General features: G+C 50.8%; 1 protein-coding gene across 3 annotated transcripts in view; it reads left to right on the top strand.

Moving 5' to 3' along the window:
* The window catches only part of LOC8052963 (Krueppel-like factor 3), a 255160-nt gene that overhangs the window by 75950 nt on the left and 158579 nt on the right, over positions 1–20631 (top strand). For 2 of the 3 annotated variants that reach the window (XM_029983720.4, XM_029983721.4), the window contains exon 2: positions 3503–3604. The exons of the other annotated variant lie outside the window; for it this stretch is intronic. In XM_029983720.4, coding sequence (XP_029839580.1) covers positions 3503–3604 — 102 coding nt within the window. The remainder of the gene's footprint in view (positions 1–3502; positions 3605–20631) is intronic. 3 annotated transcript variants of the gene reach the window in all.

Here is a 20631-nt window from a genome sequence, read left to right as displayed (position 1 = left end):
AGCCCATTGGTGGCACCACCGCCGGCCATTGCTTGACATCGGGCAATACACGCAACTTTATGGGAGAACCACACAAAACTAGGAATATTGAAGCTTGTACGATGTGTTCGAAGGCCAGTATCTTATGATATGCTGCGATCATTATATCGGGTGTATAGAGATCGAATCGGTATTTGTCAAGCGTTCGAACGCCCATTAGAACATCAAACGTGCCGGAGCTCCCGCGGCTCAGCTGGCAAGCTTGCTCCCGTATAGTGGAGTAAACAATGGAACTTGCCGTCAATAAGACCGTCCTCGGCGAAGCCCAGAAGTTGATGAACGTAGAAGAAAAGTTCCATCTTGACAGCGGCTTGCCGGGGGTGAGCGAATTTCGCGTAGCAAAGCCTTTAAAAGCTTGTCGTCTGCTAAACCCAACTCACCGAAACCGCCACCGACTCCGCGGTAACTTTATAGGTAACTCTTCTCTCATTGAGCTGCTCTACATTTTTTTTCCCAACGGAGTCACTCTTGACAGCAAACCATTTCTTTATAAGAATTGCGAAGGCTGCCAGTTTTAATGCTTGTGCACTAGCTCTTTGACAGGTTTCCCGAAAAGCAGGCTAGAAGTTTCAGTGTCGACAGAAGCTTACCGCCGAATTCAGGAACCTCACTCAAACTACACTCAAACTGAAGGGCCCCTCCACTTCCTCGAGGAAGGCGCGAGGGCCGGCGCTGGCCAATCGCGAGGACGGATCCGCCGTCGCGATTGGCCAGCGCCGGCCCTCGCGGCCTCCCTCGAGGAAGTGGAGGGGCCCTTCAGTTTGAGTGTAGTTTGAGTGAGGTTTCTGAATTCGGCGGTTAGAAACGGGCGAAAGGCCACTTTTTCTTGTGTCTTCCATAGAGTCCCATAGATTCGCTGGGGTCAAGTGATGGCCGGTGGTGCTGCCACTCGACCTCAGCAAGACAAGCCTCGACCCGCGATCCAGCCTACAACAAAAAAGATCAGTGCCCCCCCCCCCCCCCCCCCCCCCCCCTTAATGGCGCCCTTTGTCTTCAGAAGTTCGCTGCCAAGGAATGGTCCACGCAAAAGTGGTAGATTCAGGGAGTGAGTAGTTTGTAATCCGGTGATTGTAGTCCAATATTGGAGAGTACGAAAAATCCGTTTTCAAACCGGCAGCATTTAGAAAATCTCGAGTAATTAGAAGAGTAACGCTTACTTCTTCGAGTAATGGTCAAATACTTTTTTTTTTCGAGTAAACTAATGGAACACTTCTTAACCAGGAGTAATTGTGATTATAGTCGGTGACGTTTTTTTTTTTGTTTTTTTCTTTTAGTAGCGTGTACTAGACTGCGTCCCCCTTTCTATTGACTATTCTGCTGTTGCTCAAATTCTACATCTCTACTATTCCTGATCGTAGGCGAGGACGAGGGTCTCGTGAAAACGTAAATATTGTTCTGATGGTGGGTCCGATCTCGTTTCGCTTGAAAATAGACGGAAACACCGAATTCGGTCCATCGACTTCATCGGGCGGCGATCTGCATGTCCAGCGCGTGACTGTGATAGTGACTTTTGATAGTGATAGGAGTTAGTTGCGCTAACCTGGACATGTTCGGCCAGGTTAGCGCGACTAACCACTATCACTATATGCCGAGTTCTGTGCCTTTCAAGCAGAGCTTTTTGTGAAACGTGCAACGCGCTCCGCCTCGCCGAAAAGACTGCCGGGCACTTGCTGTATAGAACCGGCTGTAGCAGGCGACATTCGGTGACCTTAGAGGCGACAGAAGAAAACGTAGGCCGGCGGGCGAGAGCAGGCGAGCGACTTTGCTTCAATTCTCCTTAATATTACGTAGTAAATACTGCGGGAGCCAGGACGAGCAGACAGCACATTTTCATGATTTGTTGAGCGCTGGGCGCGCGGACGTTGCCGATCCTCAAGGCGTAAAACGCTTTTTAACCGAGCACCATTTTTAGAGCGCAGCTCTTAGGGGCCCGTTTCCGGCTTGAGCGGCGTCGCCGTCGGCGTCGGCGTCGGCGTAACCGCGCGGTGCATCATGGGAAATGTCCCATAATGCACCGCGCGAGCCCCCCACCAAGGTCACGTGACCTCGTGGGGGTCACGTGACCCCCCGAAGTCACGTGACTCCCCTGAGGTCACGTGGCCCCCTCCTCGAGGTCACGTGACCCCCGCCGATGTCGCGTGACCCCCCGATGACGTCATCGTCACTGATGACGTCACCGGCATCCACATCGTCATCGTCATCATCACTGATGACGTCACCGGCATCCACATCGTCATCGTCATCATCACTGATGACGTCACCGGCATCCACATCGTCATCGTCATCACTGATGACGTCACCGGCATCCGCATCGTCATCGTCATCATCACTGATGACGTCACCGGCATCCACATCGTCATCGTCATCATCACTGATGACGTCACCGGCATCCACATCGTCATCGTCATCATCACTGATGACGTCACCGGCATCCGCATCGTCATCGTCATCATCACTGATGACGTCACCGGCATCCACATCGTCATCGTCATCATCACTGATGACGTCACCGGCATCCACATCGTCATCGTCATCATCACTGATGACGTCACCGGCATCCACATCGTCATCGTCATCATCACTGATAACGTCATCAGTGACGTCACTGATGTCGTCACCGGCATCCGCATCGTCATCGTCATCATCACTGATGACGTCATCAGCGACGTCACTGATGACGTCACCGACATTCGCATCGTCATCGTCATCATCACTGGTGAAGTCATCAGTGACGTCACTAATGACGTCATCGGTACCCGCATCGTCATCGTCACTGATGACGTCATCAGTGACGTCAGTGATGACATCATCGGCATTGGGGGTCACGTGACCCCCAAGGTAACGTGACCCCCCCCTGGTTAGTTTACCCCCCCCCCCCCAGTGCCCTTCCCTCCTCCTCCTCAAGAGCTGCGCTCTAATTCGGCGTTACAGGGAGTTGTAAGCGGCTTTCATTTTTTTTTTTAATATATTGTCCGTTCGTCCATGTGAGTTTCCCGCTAAATCTATCGGGGAAAGGGACGTCACGTGACATCACGGCATCAAGTCACATCATGTCACGCCAGGTCATGGGGCCACGTCGTATGAGGGAAAACCGCTGGACGTCAATTCCCCGATAAGGGTAACGGTTAAAATGGTGTCACCTGACTTGACGTCCCTCGATTTCGTGTCGCGACAGTCACGGTGGGACATCATGATGTCACGTGATAACATGACCTATGTTGCCCGACTTCATGTGACATCGGGTCGGTCACGTGACCTCAATTTGCCTACTGAGTGTAGGGAGGAAATGATTAAACATTATTGTTCTTCTCCCTCACACTCCGAAACGGATTGTTCGGTGTTTCCCTGCATTGCGTGCATTTTGTGACTAAAGTTGGGGGTGGATGCGCCGACCAGCGTGGTTAGCCGGTGGGGCGCAGTATCGCGTGCTCGGCCTTACCCCGGGCTCTCGTGTGCTGTGCAGCGGGAGGGTCCCACGCTGTCTGGTCGAGCTCGGATCCCGCACACTGGGCTGGCACCCGAGTCCAGGACCTGGTCTATGACCTGCGCCATGAACACCAAGGAGGTGAGTGCTCAGTCGCTGCCGGCGCGCGCGTTGCTTTCGCCGCGAGACAGCTCGGACAGTGGGCTACAAGTTCATCTTTACGAGAACCTTTGCCTCGGTTTTTTTTTTGTCGAAATGAACTGTATCAGCTCGCGGGTTTTTCTAGAGTTATTTATTGATTTCATACCTACCTTGCCCTTTGGGCCCTGCTGGTCCGCTTTAAGGCACGGTTTAAGGGGGCTGTGGCCACGGGCCACAGGCGGTCAAGGGTCTTTCGTGCGTGCCTCACGAAATTCGAGAGAAAAAAAAAAAATCGTTCAATACAGCTCAGATCAAGAGGACGAATAAAACTCGGAGGTGCCTCTGGTTTTCTAACGTCGTTCCCTTAACAGGAATATTATAAAGTTCGCTTGTTTGCACGAGCTGTTGTTTTGTCAGCTCAGTATTCAAGATTGTGCTAGAGCAACAAAATGTAAACGTGACCTTTCATCCTCCTTGTCAGAGGAGTAGAGCTGCCGACGCTGGCCGCCCCGTCAAAATGTCTTTGAATTGAAAGTAGACGGAAGGGTGGCCACAGGGTTCTCTTTTGTACTGGGGCCTCCTCGACGCGTTTTACGGATAATGGAAGGTCCGAAGGCAAGCAAGTGTTGCCGAAGGCTACGCGAGCAACGCTCGTGCTACACATAATTTTTTTATCTCTTAGCGAGGCTCCAATGGAAAGTTTCCTCCAAAAAACAACAAACGCAAAAAAAAAAACGAGGATTTTCAGAAACTTGCCTATGGTTTCACGAACATTTGAGTTATTACCTATTATTCTTAGCTTAGTACAACAAATGTACATACGCACAAAGGGCTGCGACATTCTAAATTACCGAAAAGAAAATAAAGGAGACCACTTTTAAAACAAATTTAAACATTCAGCTCTTAAAATCGACAACATGAAGGAAAAGCGTTTGAAAGTATCTCCTGCATACTCACGGAGAAATGCCTGTGCATGTCCCGAATGGCAGTTGGAACTCTATTATATAATACTATTCGAATGCAGAACTTTGTCAGGCTGAGAAGTTTAGCTACTGCTGTACGACTGCTATTAGCGCCGAGATGTTTCAGTGGCGCCCTCTTATGGTTTCCCTCTGTGACGTCACGACCGGGATTTGCCTCGCCGTGACGTAACCAGTTGTTATCCTGGCTACTTACCATCAGGCGCGGCGACACGTTCGGTGGTGTGTTTAAAAAGCACAGTGGAACCTAGGAGCCATCGCAATCCAAAACTAACACCGTCAAACTTGACTATCTGACAACGCTCATATGCCCGCGGTTCGGCCAATCGTGGAAAGCTGACCGCAGCGACGCTTTTGGTCGCGCGCGTCGCTAATGCTCGCGGACGGGATGAGAAGTGCAGGGTGTCGCCTTTTCCTATGCACGCGCACGTCGCCCTCCGCCGTGCGTTTGCCGCGCTTGCACGGTCGAAGCTCACCATGCACCGAAGTGTTGTCGCAAGTAGAAGGCACGCGCTGGAACCGGGACACCTGAAAGTCCTCCTTACCGGTCTTGTCCTGCCAGTGGCCTTGGTCCTGCCAGTGGTCTTGACCGTGCATCATGCAGTAGTGATCATACAAACACACGCCGGTACCATGCCTATCTGTATCGGTGTTCGCAATTTTCACGACCTACAGGGGGCGCGCTAGCGCCTATCCAAATGGTGCTCATCTGGATGATCGTCGTAGAACACCGGTATACGAGGTCTGCGATGCATAAGTAATTCTTGTTTTGAGATATACAAACGGTACTAAAGCGTAGAAATTACAGAGACCCGTGTCTGTGTAATCCCCTTTTTTCTTCTCCTTTTGTCCTACGTCTCGGGTTTTACAATGTTGGTACTAAAGCATTTTTTTTTATACGTGAGGAAAGTGTAAGCAAGCAGCTTTATTTTGAAGCCGATCAAGCGCCGTTCACACTCTTGCAACTGAGTACGACCGAGAGACACCCGACCGGTTTTCAAGCCTCTTGCGGCGCCTTAGAACAGGATGCGATCCAGCGGACCTGGTCCTGAGAGGTCGCAAGAGACTTAAACATCGGTCTGGTCTCTCTCGGTCTTACTCGGTCGCAAGAGTGTGAACGGGCCTTCATCCAGGTAACTAGAAAGCGCGTTTCTCGCACCGCGGTACCTCCCTCCTCGCTGAAAGTTTTTGCGGCAGGGGTGGGGATTACCGCAGGATCCCTGGATTCGTGAGCGCGAGCTTTCGGTCCACGTGGTGCTCCGCCCTTGTACCTTTACGCACCCGCAGTCGTGAACGGTTTTAAAGATTGGAAAACGTTGCGAACCGCGAAGGACATGTTCGTCCGTTGCACGCGTGCTGCGACCCTTGCCGGGCCGGCCGGCGGGGCTCGGGCCGAGGCTGGGGCTGCGGCAGGCGCGCAACAATGGGAGTCGCGTGACCTGATTTCCACAGGGCGCGTGCGACCTTGCATAGCTGAGTGCACGCGCTGCTCTCGGAAAATCCCTCCCCCGACTCGCGCCATCTGCCGCCTCTGCCTTTCATCTCTGCACCCGCTTACCCCCGAGTGTGGGCTCGGCTGTTGCGCGGCGGATTTCACGTTTTCTTTGCTTGGAGTGGCCGGCGACGTGATACAGACTGGGATGCTTGTGAGCTGGTGGCCCATTGGAACCCACCCTCCTACATTTGAAGATTTTTTTTTTTTTTCGTTACTTAGATATTGGCCGTACTGCGTTAGTCAACATCCTGTCTATTCACCGGGTATGAGAGAGTCGGAAAAGTAGAGGGAAGAAGAAAAGAGGGAACACGGTATCTGAAGTAAACGAAACAGAAAGAATTTTGTTGTCCTTCGGTGTCGGGTAGTATACTCCCCCCCTTTTTCCAAACCAACGAACGTCGGTACGCGTGCTTTTGATTTCTACAGCACGATTTGGAAATTCGGAGAAGCCAAGCCGGGTCTTCGGTGGCCTCCAAAAAGGAGTGCGTTTACTGATCTGCGATCTACCATTTGCAGATATACAGATGAAAGAAAAAAAAAAAGGTTCAACATGCTCTACTTTTTTATTCGGGGTTTCGATTCCCGGACCGTGATACGGCGAATAACCTTATGGACACGTCTGATCGTTCCTCCTCCGCTTTGTGTGCGCTATAGGTGTCAAGGACGCACACCTCGGAGCTTGGCACTGGCGGTTCCTGCGGCAGTTGTCAGAACTCCGGGTGGGACCATAGATCCGAACGATTCCTTTTTGCTTGGGAATATCCACCGCGTCCCCGTCTCTCCTATTTTTTTTTTTTTTTTCTCCTTGCGAAGCATCATCGACAACCTTAGAAACAGGACTCAAAAGAAAAGCGTAGTTACACACAGAGCGATATTGAACACTAGAGGATTTTCAGCTCGCGAACAACGCCATTTTGGCGCTCGGCGAATGTGTTGCTGTAGGAATGGGCAGTAGTATGGACACTTCTCAAGGTTAGGTGTACCCACTAATCTATCCAATCAGAGCTCGACGTTCCGACGTGCCCGCACGCCTCTCGCCTTCTCCCCTTCCTCACTTTCTCGACGCATAGACCTGTCAAAAGAAGGGCTCCTGTCAGGTTCCACTTTTAGTGTCCGTGCGTGTGGCGCGCGTTTTGCTCGCTTTCCGAAGCAACGGACATTCGCGTGCTAGGCTGAGGACTTCTAAATTTTCGAATGGTGTTTATTTTCAGCGTTCTTGCGTATGGCGCGTGTTTTGTTCGATTTCCCAAGCCATAAACGCGCGCGCGTGCTGGGCTGTGGAGATTGCACGATGGGCTTTGGACTTGTAAACCTTGGAAGGATGTATACTTGGTATTCACTGGCGGCGATAGTTGTGTCCACCGTTGCAGAGCGCGAGCTAACAATGGAGTTTCAGAACGCTTCCGGGACGTGCATTTCACACCACCAAGGTTGTGGGTCTTCTCGGAGGATAAGTAGGGTACCGTTTTGAGCATGCGTTGTGAATGCTGCGCTCAAGTATGGCGCCCAGTGAATACCACCTGTAATACACAAAAACAAAATATGCTCAATTTTTTTTTTTTTTCTAAATAGTTTTTACTTGCACTAGGACACAGCATCTCGAGGTTCGAATTTTTTTTTTCGAACATTTTAATCTCTATGGTACAATCACTAAGCCTGAATCTGACCGTCGATACTGGGCGACGAGGGGGATGGGTGGCCAAGTGTATTAGCACACCGCATCTCGAAGCACGTGTAGCGAACGCTCGCGCTGCAGAGCCCAGAGCTTCCGCGCTCAATCACCACCCCTGCCCGTTTTGGATCCGAACGAGTATCTTACCGGTGTGCGGTTGTGCATCACTACTGCGTGGTGCACGTTAAAACCCCAAAAAGTCCTTCTTCCGGCTTTTTTTTTTTTTTTTTAATCACCGAGACACATAACCGCGCATTTACCAGCAAACCGGCTACGGAGAGTATAGGTAATCAGCGCCGCTTCTTGTCCCTTGGCGGTGTGATGCTCTCCAGAACTGCCCACGACGTGCGCAGAGATGTCGCGGCGCGATATGCTCGAAGCGTCCGTCGAAAAACGCCACGGAGGCGGTCATTGTTTCCGAGGCGGTCGCGCTCATTGCCGGGGGCTTCCTCGGTCGAACCCGGAAAGCCGCGACTGAGACGCGCAGACCGAGAAGATGGTCCCCGTCGAACCGGCAATTTGTGTCCCGGCGGGGCACTCTTCTTGGCGTACACACAGAGCGGAGCAGCAGCGTCTCTCTTGTGCCTCTGCAAGACAAGAAGAAGCAGTCCCTACCACGCCCAATCCCGGAACGGTGGCTGCCTTCTGCGCATGCGTGCCTTGGCACGTGCCGGAAGGCTCGCCGTTTAGGAGAGATCGTGAGTTGGATCTGGCGTAATGGCAGCGCGGCCTCGTTTTCCTCGCACTTGAACGCATTATACGGCCCTTCAGATTACTGGCCATGGATTACTTTTCGGGGGGGCTAATGCCTCATTGCGCGATGCGATTGTCCTTCGAGTCATCGGGCGGGCGGTCGGGGCACTTTTTTCGCGTAATTGAGTTAGCGGCGGTCGTTATTCTGAGGGCCCGCCCGCGGAACGGTCTTCCAGCCACGCTTGTGACTTTTGGACCAGTTTTTGTTTATCTATACGATGCGAGATACAAACTCTCGGCCGAGTACCAAACAGTCGCCAATCGAAGCTCCGATTCCCGGCCTCAGGGTGTGATGTTTCTTGATGTATGTGCAGGACGTACGACGATTCGTCATCATAATCGGGGATGTTCCGAACAAGGAAAGATGTGTTTTGTTCGCCACGTCAGCTCTTTCTGTGTGTGTGTGTGTGTGCGCGCGCGCGTGTGTTTTTTTTTTGTGTGTGTGTGTGTGTGTGTGTTTTCGTTGGTCCCTCGTTTTATTATCTTTAAAACGAATTCGTGGACATTGAACCGCGACGTTCTCCCGCTGTTTCCTTCGGTATGTTGCGGTTACTCTCCTCGTGCTAAGCGCTTAATTGCTTTTCGTGCTGAGTCATCGCGTAATGTAATGAAATAGTTTCGCGTACTCTTAAGTGTAATGGACGATTGGCCCAATGCGCAGTTGCGCCCTGACCATTTTCCTCTTGGGTCTCGCTGGTGCCTGATCCAGTGCCCGCCACGCGGAAACATCGCCGTTAATAAAATATTGTCAGATAGGCCTCTCTGTCCGGTAACGATTAGTGTGACTGATTAACCGAGAGAAGCTAATTAACCGACGCAATTAATTACGTCAGAGTGTCCAGTTAACGAAACAATTTCGCTTCGTCGAAGGAAAGACTGATGGTCGGAACTAGAAAAATACTACCCAACCGTGCCGGCGCTTTTTGCTTGGAGGGTAGGGGAGGGAAGGGGAGGAGGAGAGGGAGGGAGGGCGGGCATTCGGCGCAATAAATGGAAAGACGCTGTGGCCAGTGGGGCTGGTGAAACATCTATCGGACGCGGAAATTTGGTCCGCGCAGATTCCACCGCAATACCCACTCGCACACCCCAGCATCAGAGTAGAAACAAAATCCTAGTTATATTGGGGAAAACAACAACGCAGTAATAAGACTTATTCGATTTGTATCATATATACGTTTTAAATAATCTCAGTGACTGCAGAACGATAGGAACATGGCTGTCTCATATGAATATTTTCCTTTTTATTGCTTGATCATTTTTGGTTTTAAAGGGACCACGAATACCATTTGTAAGTTCGCTCTAAAGATTGAAATAGGTGTCGTGTGTATTCCAGTTAATGTTTACAAAGTTTTATCCCGAACTGGCGTCTGCGTGCCGCGCATATTATTTTAACAGATCCAGCAGCAATCACGCCAAGACCGATTGCGAAAAAAAAAAAAAAGAAAATGAAAAGCCAGCTTTTGAGTTACGTAGAGCTTGTCATTATTTGAGGCTCGTCAGGCCCTTCGTTGAAGTGAACGGAGTCCGCTCATCTTCATTTTCTATCACAAGTGAAAAAAAAAAAAAAAAGTGCGGCTTCTTTTATGTTTAATAACAAAACAAACTATATATATATATATTTTTTTTTCGCTGTAATTAAATTTCCTTCCTGTCGCCAACCAAAGGGAGGAACTTCCTCACGTTCCTCCATTTCACCGATTCACATCCAACGTGGTCGGGTGGCGCGTGAAAAGGGGAAGACAACTCCTCCGCGTTCGCGGCAACCGCGGCGGTAGAACCGGCGACGACGGCAGGGAATGCGGCAGCTGGACTTTCTAGCTTGGTCATCCCCGCGACATGACGGGGCCGCGAAGCTTGCGGGAAGCAGGCTTCTCTTTCGTTTCACCGGTTTGGTGTTTTGAGTTGCGTTTCGTTGCGTGTGCTGCGTATCGTGGTTTGTGGCGCCGAGCGGGACGAACTGTGGCTTGGACTCTACCTTAAAACTGATTTGTTTCGTTGGGAGTAAAGTTATGAACGCGTGAACTGCCCCAGTGTCTAAAACACCGTTCTTTCGTGATATTTTCGAACTTCAAAAGGAAGTATAGAGAAGGCTCGCACAAGCCATGGAAATGTCTAGACACCAACTTTGTCACTGTAAAAGGGGAGTTCAGGTGGCAAACAATTTAGCGCAGCGGTTTACAATGGATCGATAGAGCAGTAAAGGGTTGTTCTACATGAACGAGAATGTGGGGATGTCTTTTACTTTTGTAGTATATATTCGTAGCCCATTAACGTCCTCCGGAAGTGCGTGTTATTTTACGGCATTATACGGGTAGTTTTGTATTGAATTGGACAGACTTTGATAAAAAGAGGGTATGGTTGTTACATGAATGCCGTCTTTTCCCTGCGTGTTGTAAGGTCTCGGAGGAAGTTAAATTTGAAAATAATCGTCGCGGTAATTGAATAAATAACTAAAATCTAACAGTTCGTATACCTTCTAATAAATATCGACGCAAGCTGCATTTTTAACACGATTCATCAAATCAGTATTAAAGTTAATAAATGCATTTTTGTACATTAATCTACCATGGCTTTTCTGAAGGCGCTGTATTAGGCAATATAAACTGCTCCCGCGTAAAATTTCCAAGATATATTAAGAAGGAGTAATATTCGGTTAGCCTCTACGTTTTTACGCAACAAATGTAAAAAGTAACCGGCCAAGTCGATTTCAAATATAAAACGGCCATATAGTATGGAACCATCGGGTGAACTTGGCATTCGCAGAGGAGTGTGCGTGATCGGTTTCGCTGTTGTGCTGCTGTTTGTGCACTTATCTGCTTGTATGTCAGTGCGGCGTATTTACATCAATCGCACTGCGCGGCCCTATACAGAGTGCAAGTTCGTCTGCTTTTTTTGTGTTGGTTGTGGTGACGTCACAACGCCGAGCTCTCATTGACTCCGATTGAAGGATAGTGGGTAGACCTCAAAGCAAGCTGCCTTGTGGTCTACCCACTATCCTTCAAGCGGAGCCAATCACAGCTCGGCGTTCTGACGTCGCCGCCACCCCCGCAAAAGAAGCAGACGAACTTGCGCTCCGTATAGGCGCCGAACCGCCATATGCGAACAACACCGTCGTCTTTTCTGCTCGAAGTATAAGGACGTTCGGCTCGCCGTAAGGGTCGTCATAGCAACAGCTCCACGCAAGCGGTCTTAACGCAGTCGAGCGCAACTGTGTGGAGGAGCCTTTAGAGCACGTAAAAGACGTCGAAAAGGCGTATTCGCCGTGCGCTGTCACTCGGATGTGAAGTCTTGCAGCTGGATAAGCCCTTCGACACGGTTCTTGCTTACGGGCTGCCATGTCGGTTTAGGGTAGAGGAAGTTTTCCTTCATTGGCAGGAATAGGGTGGGGAATCTTAGCACCCGTGGGAGGATATCTGTAGGAGCAACATATTCTTCCCTTTCTAAAGGAACGTAGGGGACACGGGAGTTTCTTTTTTTAAAGGAAGAAGGACTAGACCTCTTTTTTTTTTTAGACTAAGTTTGTTGAAAACATTAAAGGTTTAGGGGACAAGAAATGCCGCCAATGGCTTAATCGTCCTAACAGTGTCGAGCTTTGTACTTTTTTTTTTTCTTCTTTCTCGTCGTCCGCCTAACTTGCGTTCGGAAATCACAAATTAGTAATTACCAAACTACCATTAGCCTCTTTCTCTATAGTTGTCCGCACGAATGCAGCGTGCGTGACCGGCTGTCAAGCGGCCGTCTTGCGAAGGCACGAGGTTCGAATCCCGACTGCCTCTCTTTCCGCTTTCCCTTCGTTTCGGAGGTTTTCTGGAACCTTTTTTCGGCAGCCTGTCTGATCTCATGGCGTGGTCTTGTTGACAAGATTCTCGACAGTACGACTCGTATAAAAGAAGCCCTGGCTGGCAGGTTGGGCAAGTCGCCCTTCCCGCCCGAAGCCGGAGGCGCGGTTACGATTATCCGCTTGTAATTTTGGGCGGACGTTCTGCTCATTGAACGTTTTTTTGCAGCTCTACGTTTATCTTCTGTTTTTGTATTTTTATGTCGTGACACTATTTTATGTACTCGATGTGCCACGGGGTATTCGAAATACATTATCGGGCGGCTAAAATATCTGGAGCGGTCGAGAGAGCCTAGATTTAAGAGATGGAGCAAATCAGACCATGTATAGAGAGCGTTGTAGTTACATGACTGACAGCTCCAACGCTGAACGGGGTACTCGCGCCCATGCGCGCGTTGCCGCCTGGCGAGGAGGATGGCTGACGGAGGCGCTGAGCCAAGCTCGGAGACTCTTCAGACGATCGTCGCTTTCACCTCCTCCTCGTTGCTTGTATCGCGAAACGTGGCCCCTAAATCACTGGCAGTTGGAAACACTCTAAACTTTAGGCAGCCTAGAGTGGTCTATTTGCCTAAAGTGATTCATCCCTGGGTGGCGATCGAAGCGGGATTGAATCGTCGGCCCTCCCTCGGAGCCCGTGAAAGGCGGGCAGCAGCAGGCGCTAGCGGCGACGGTCGCACCCGTAGACGTCGACACCGACGGGCAGCTCGTGCGAGCGCGCTTGCCACGCCTGATTAATGCCGCTATCGGTCTTTTTCTCGGGCTGCGCCGCTGATAGCCTCCGCTTCGCCTCATCTGTGGGACACCGCGGACCTTCCAGAGCCATAGGAGCCAGTTCACGCGCCGAGAGCGAGCCACGTGACCCTTTTCCGGCTGGGCGCAGCGGTGCGTTGAGGGACAGTTCGCTGCGTCCCATTGGCTCCCCGTGGCCCGCAGCATTCACCGCGGTTCGTCTCGGGGCCGAAACGGAGCGAAGCTGCCCCGAGGGTGCGGCCGCAACGGACGAGCTCGGAAGCCGCCGTCGTATCGTTCTGCCTTGTTTGAACGCGGCGAACGAGGCACCACCTTTCGAGGCCGGGAACCCATTAGGGCCAAATTAGGTTCCTTTCTACTTGGGTTGGAAATGAATCTGGCGGAGTTTGAGGTACGTGATTAAGGCATACCGTAACTGACAGCGAATGAACAAAACTTTGACACGAGTTGCACTTATTTAAAAAGAGAGTACTCGCGTTGTTTTTAAATAGCTTTCGTTATCACGTTGGCACACATGCAGCGCCAACATCGTCCTCTGCGTAATTTATTTAGGAAGCGTGAGAAACGAAGCCGCGCGTTGCAGCATGAATAAAGAAAAAAATGTTTATTCAAGGTTGAGATGTAGGCACCTTTCCTCTTAGTGAAATGACACTAAAAACGACGCCGCTTAAAGGCCCGCTCACACAAGAGTGTCGGCTTGCGTTTTCGAACGTTACGCGTTACACGAAGGCGATCAAAGAGTTTCGAGACTGATCTTGTGGCGTAAAAACACAGGGCGGCACGGTGATGCGCGCGCAATAGTCAAAGGCGGAGACACTTTTGAAGGTACACTTTCGAAAGGGCCGGAAACCAGGGCGGGAGCGAACATCAATTCTGCGTCAAAGTCGCCAAATATGAAACAGAGACCTTTGAAATGATTCAGCAGTCTTACGCCAAAAAGCCGTGAATGGCGTCAAGTGTTCTTTGAGCGGCACTCGCGCTTGAAGAATGGCATCACTGGGAGACAAAGAGAGGTCGGAAAAGGTCTCCCCACCTGTCTTCGTCTTCCAGCGATGCTCTGCCATTCTTGAAGTGCAAGTTCCGCTTAAAACACTTCGCACAATTCACTGCTCTTTTTTTTCTTTCTTTTTTTTTTTTTTTACATAGGCCTGTTCAATCATTTCAAAGGTCTCTGTTGTAGGTTTGCCGAGTTTGACGCAGAATTCGTGTTCGCTCTCGCTCTGATTTGCAGTCTTTGCTGAAATCGCCATTGTGCTTGTGTACGTGCTCACAAAAACTCGTGTAGCGCAGCTCCAAATATTCACATACCGACGCTCTTTGGCATAAGGAGACACGAAGGTTCATATGCCTTCGACCGCTGTGGGCGCATCACGGTGCTGCCCTCTCTTTTTACGCAACAAAATCAGTCTCGGAATTCTGTGATCGCACCTCGTAAGTCACCGGAACATCCGTGTCTCGAATCTAAATGACGCGTGCAAAGCTACTCTTCGAACTGGTTGTCGCGCTTCAGGCGGAGCACGCGTGTTCCTGTGACCCTCGACCTAAACAGGCGTAAGCTCCCGTAAGTTCACAGATTTCTGTGGGTTGCGCCCAGAGAAACCAAGACGACAGCAGCGACCAAACCACCAAATCACGATTGTTTTACGAAGCTACTTGTTGCATTGCTTGGCACGTTGTGGACGGCTAAAACTTTCGGTGACTTTGTCGTTGCTGCCGTTTCGTTCGCTCTGAACGGAATCAACGCAACTGTCTAAACAACGCTTAACATAAAGTAACGTAGGTAAACGGTGCTGGGGGGTGTTAAGCGACCTTAACAGTGAGCGAACTAATCAATCTGCTTTACGAGCGCCTAAAAGGCCAGTTAAGCCTAATGTCATTTTGGGTTAAAGGTGTTTACACCGTGAACCCAAATGAGATTCGCCCCAAATGGCATTCACTCCCAACTGAGTATGCGGAACTGCTTCAGCTCTTTAGATGCATTTTCTTTCTAGTTTACTGCCATCAAGCATGGCATCAAAGAAAGTAAAGAAAAAGTTTATTATCTACCACTTGTTCCGGCCATATTGTTTTACTACACATTTGGGGCCATTTTTTCTGCGACTAAATCACACTAGAGATGGCACAGAAAGATCAGGAGGACGGAGTAAGGAGACAACTTCTTGCTAGAATGTGTAAATTGAGCGTGGGGTCAATAAAAACTGTGCTTCAAATCAGATGAATTTTTTGTTCTTAGTCCACCAAATCTCGTGTGCGCTGCTATTTTGAGCGATTCTTAAATCGCCTAACGTTTCCGCCATGTTGAACTGTTCTAGGACGTCATTTGGCTGTGGTTTCGCCGTCTCGTTGAGCTTATTGAATCTAGATATCTAGTGATAACGGTCCTGTCGAATGTATTTACTGAAACACGCAAGAATCACGACATTTAGAGTTCTCGTCATGCTCTTAAAATTAAGATAAGAAGCACCTCTATTAAGTACACTGTACAGCCAAGAGTTTTGTCACGTTTGTTTTCTAAGTAATTTTAATTTCAAAATTCCCTCAAAATGTGGTAAAAAAAACGTCCGATTTGTCCTTTTTTTATTGTATCACTAAACCTCGAGCACACTCCAGGGAATATCTCAGTGCCTGTACGACCTTCATTACGTCTTCATAATCAGTTTCCAAAAGAACGAACGCTCTCGTGCTTTCCTGAAACTCGGGTTTGTGTAGCGAAATTCCGCGACGGCTGCGTTCACAACAACCAAGATGACAGGAACGACCAAGACATCGGAACAACAGTGGCTCGTGATTGCGGCTCGTGATTGCTTTGCGAAGCTACCTCTTGCATCGCTCGCCACGTATACTGTTCACTGTAAACACTTGTCCCGGGGACTTTGACGTTGCTGCTGTTTCGGTTGCTTCGAACGCAACCTACACAAATGTGCGAACTAACTGTCATGGTCGATCCAGAAAGGAAAAAAAAAAAAAAGAAAAGCGGCGCGAGACCGAGTGGCGCGGTACAAGTCGAACAAGACTGGGAAGCGCGAAGACGTTAGACCTCCGTTGTCGGCCAGGCATCAAGAGGTCCATAGCCTCTACTGACAAAGCCTGGCAGATCGCCACGAGAAGTGGCCGCCGAAATGGAAAAGGTGGAGCGGCAGACAACGGATGAGAGGAGCGCCACGTGACTTGCGCCCCGCTGCGGCGAGACGCCGAAACACACTTTTCCCCAGCGAACAAGTGTGTTTCGGGTCCTCGCCGCTGCAAACGCTGTGCGTAGACGTCAGCGTTACCCGAGAAATGGTTCTTTGATCCTCTGTGCTACCAGATCCTTGCGCTCCAAATCTGCGACCGGGCACTCTGTGACTCCGTCGTCGAACTGCCAGGCTTTGGGAGTATAGAGGAGGCTCTGAGAGGTCGAACGAAGTCTCCTGCTTCCCAACGGGTCTTGGGGAAAATCCGCCAGGAACTGACCTGATCTCGTTGGGAGCGCAAGATGTGGAGACCATCCCGGTTTCCACATCTTGCGCTCAGCAAGAACGAAGACAGCCGCTGGGAACAAAGATTCCGCTAAAACCAAAGGACCTGAATACCTAATTACTCCTCGTCATCCTGCTCAACTTCCCCATGGCATCCACTGTCCACACTGGAGCGCAGCCAGTGTTCGTCTACATCGAACTTATGAATCTGTACAATAACCCTTACAGTCCTTTTTTGTGCCCAATTGTATATAGCCGTGTATCTATGTTTTCCTTTTATTAATTCGAAAGCATTAACTGTCCCATGGAGCGAGCTGACGTCATCAGTTTGAAGCGCGAAAACGGCACCTAGTTTCCCTGATCTCAAAGGTCCCATTGGCTGGCGCGCGGCGACGAGGCTCGCATTGGCCGCTGCGCACGTCACTTTCAAAGACCGCCGCCAGATGGCGCTGCGTGTCCGTGCCGCTAGGCACGGACACACATGCTGGAACCTTGGGTGGAGCTAATAAAGTGACTATATGATCGAAATCACGTTATGGAAACCTTAATTCAATGGAGCTTTTTCTGTTGACCTTCAAGTGTGCAGGGGACTACGTCAGGGTTGTCCGTTTTCTCCAGTTCTGTGCATGCTATATACATCCAGCATGGAGAAGATGCTGGAACAAACAGGCATTGGTTTTACTCTGCGACACATGCAACACTGGGACATGGTCGAATGGCGGTTCCCTGGGCTCGCTTTTGCAGATGATCTAGTACTGATGGCCGACAACCTCTCAGGCATGAAGAAGCTGCTAATCACCTGCAAAGCGGAAGCGACTCGGCTTCGACTGCGATTCAGTGCCAACAAGTTTCCGTGGTGCTTTTCTCCGGGCAGAGCGAGGGCCTTGAATTCCTCACCATCCAGAACACTGCGCTCCCTGTTAGTAGCCGATACAGATACCTTGGAGTGACCCTGACCAGTGCAGAAGGTTACCTGGCAGAGCACCATGAAAATCTCAAGGCGTCAGCGCTGAGGAAACGAAATGTGCTAGGTCGAAAGAGCCTTTGGTGCTGCGATCGGTACCTAATAACCCGCGAACTTTGGAAAGCTGTCGCTGTACCAGGCTTGACTTTCGCCAGTGCCGTTACACGTGCCCCCAGCGAGATCCGAGCATACCTTGACCGGCGCCAAAGTGAAATCGGACGTCAGGCACTAGGATGCCATGGAAGAGTCGCAAACGAACTGGTCTGAGGAGACCTCGGCTGGTCCTTTTTTGAGGCACGGGAGGCCAGCAGCAAGTTGGAATACTACGTCCGATTGCGACACATGAATGGAGATTGCTGGGCGCGGCGGGTTTTCGTGTATGTACATTCACCGAAGAGGCGCGCACACAACAGGGAGACGCCGTACCATCCGACTGGGGACGAAATACGGAGCTTTCTCAATGTCCGACGAGCCTCCGACAAAGAAAGAGTGTGTTGCCAAAGTGAGAGAGAAAATTAAGACCGCCGAGGCGGACCGGTGGAGAGCAGGCATGCAAGAACACTCAAGCATGCACCTTTACGCGTCTTTCAAGACCACCATTGCTCCAATACTCTGGTGTGGTAATACGCTGGGCAGCAGGCTCCTCGCTGAGGCCTGAGGGGGGGGGGGGGGGGGGGGGCCTGCGTACCCGCCTGTATCTACGAAAGTACGACAGCAACGTGACCGACACCCTATGCAGTGCTTGTGGTGAAGTGGAAGGAACTACCACTTGCTTCTTGAGTGTCCGGCACTTGCACCGGCAGCAGACGTCAGCGCTCGCATCGAGCAAGCCCTCGGGTTTACCGAGGATAACACGTATGTGCAGTGCTCGAAGTGGAGATTTGAGGCCTTATGGGGAGTACATTATTGAAGCTCAACTAGTGGATACACTCCGCTTTCTCTTTTTTTTTTTTTGCGTGTCTATTTAATAGGCGCCCGATCCAAAGGGAATCGCCGCCATAAATACATACACATGACATATACCATGCCAGCGCGCCGATAAAACTAACCGCCGCAACCCCATGCCACTACGGGCACCTCACCGGTTGAAAACGGACACGTTGCGCGCTCGGAGGCTTCTGCTCGTCTCGCCGCCGACGAACATAGCGCCGCCTCTATAGCATCCACATCGTCAGAGGGGCTTCGACGCTTTCGCATTCACAACTCATAAGAAGTGCTTAGGTGTCTTTCGACTTTTTTTTATTTCTCTTTATTACCAACGATTCTTTTTCGAACGATACAAATGTGTCTTGTGTAAATTTTTAACGTCGATAAGCCACGTACAACCTTACCGTGACGCAGCCTGTACACCATGGTGCAAGCTAACCATTTTGCTTGTAGCGTTTTGTCTTGTTTCTATTTTTCTGTGGAACGCATGAGAAACTGTGACCCGGCACGAGCTCTTAGCATTGACCCTTGTACGTGAGCATTGTGTTTCTAGCTATTTCTTCGAATATTCTTTATGGACGCTTTCCGGCGGCATTGAGTATTAAAAAGAAAAGGCATCCCTATTACCCCTAGGCCGTAGTTGTCCGGATTCTGCGTTTTCTTTCTGTAAGTCCTTAGGATACTTTGGGGGTTACTTTGTAGCTCCTGTACATGGTGCCTTACTCAGTTCTAGTGTTCGGTGACCTGCATTACATGAAACTGATCCGGCAGTCTGGCGTGCCTTTCGCCTTGATACCGCAGGCCGGGTACGGGATGCAGACATTAAAGCACAACTTGAGAATATGTGAAACAGTCTGCACAAATTACGTCTCTGCATTCGACAAGGATGGGCTCCGTCGGTCCACTCACGTAATATAGTGGACGTTCCATGTCACCTACTAGAGGCCAGCGAAAGCCACAGATTGGGCACTAGAACCGAGCCCAGGGCAACACTTCCTAGACGACACGGCCGTAAAGCAGGAAGTTATACGTCACCTAGTTGAAACAAGCTTAAAGCACATATTGTGCACTAGAAGAAAACCCGGGCCGCACCTCCTCGATAACACGGCCGTAGCGTAGAGGCCTGCGTGGGACACAGACTGGACACTAAGAACGAACCCAGGCGACATCTCGTGGATAAAACAGCCGCGGTGCTGAACGTTCTGGGTCCCCTGGTAACGTAAGGCACAAATTGCGCCAGCGTGAGGCGCAGATTGGGCACTAGAACCGAACCCAGGCGACACCTCTTGGATAACACAGCCGTAGCTCTGGGCGTTCTACGTCGCTTAGTAGGGACCAGCGTAAGACCCTGCCCCGCGGGCGACGCTGCTGGAGCGAGTGGGGTGTGTTAACACGACACGCAGACGCGTGGTCCTGAAAAGTCGTCGCGACGCAGCCGGACCGAGGTAACGAACCAACTTGGCAGCTGGCCAACTCTACGACACGCGTTTGTTTTCGAATCGCTTACAGGGTCGCGAATTTTCGAACGCGTTGTATGAATGGTTTTTTGAACGGCCAAGGCTGAGGACACTAATGTAAGGAAACATTTATTACTGAAGGCCCGCATGCATGATATAAGTTTAATTTCTCCGTCGATTCCAGCGGTCGCCTCCCCGCGCGTTCGGCAAGGCAAGTAGACGTCCGGCCGTTGCTGCGTCCCATGGCCCCGCGCGGACAGCGCCCAGAGAACGTTGGGTGCCCACGTGAGATCGGTCAGCTGACTTCGGAAGTACTGCGTGGTCGCGGGGGGGACGCCTGCCGACCAATGGGGACGCTCGCTCGGCGCCGCCGCTCAGGTCCTCGTCAGCGCCGCCCCCGTTGGCCCGGCTGGCCCCAAGTAGGCCAGCGATGCAGCGCCGATAAGAGTGTCTTCGCGCAATGCAAGGGGTTACGTCGGCCGGCGACTCCCGCCTGATTTGTGCGTCCCTCCTGGCGCGGCCTTAGGCAACCGGATCGACGGGACGCGCTCGTGGCCTCGGCCGCCCGGGATCCCCCCCGCCGGACGTCGCCGACTTGCGCAGCAGCACGCCAGTTATGATTTACTGCTCGTAAGCTTGCTGCCCTTTCGGAAATCCATAGCCATCTAGTGACTCAACTATCAGTCTCTACACCGACACAGTGTGTAGAAGAAAAGCCCAGAAATTTGCCCAC

The sequence above is a fragment of the Ixodes scapularis genome, unplaced genomic scaffold (assembly GCF_016920785.2).
Source record: "Ixodes scapularis isolate PalLabHiFi unplaced genomic scaffold, ASM1692078v2 PGA_scaffold13__105_contigs__length_92229423, whole genome shotgun sequence".
Classification (NCBI taxonomy): Eukaryota; Metazoa; Arthropoda; class Arachnida; order Ixodida; family Ixodidae; genus Ixodes; species Ixodes scapularis.
This window is presented reverse-complemented; position numbering and strand designations above follow the sequence as displayed.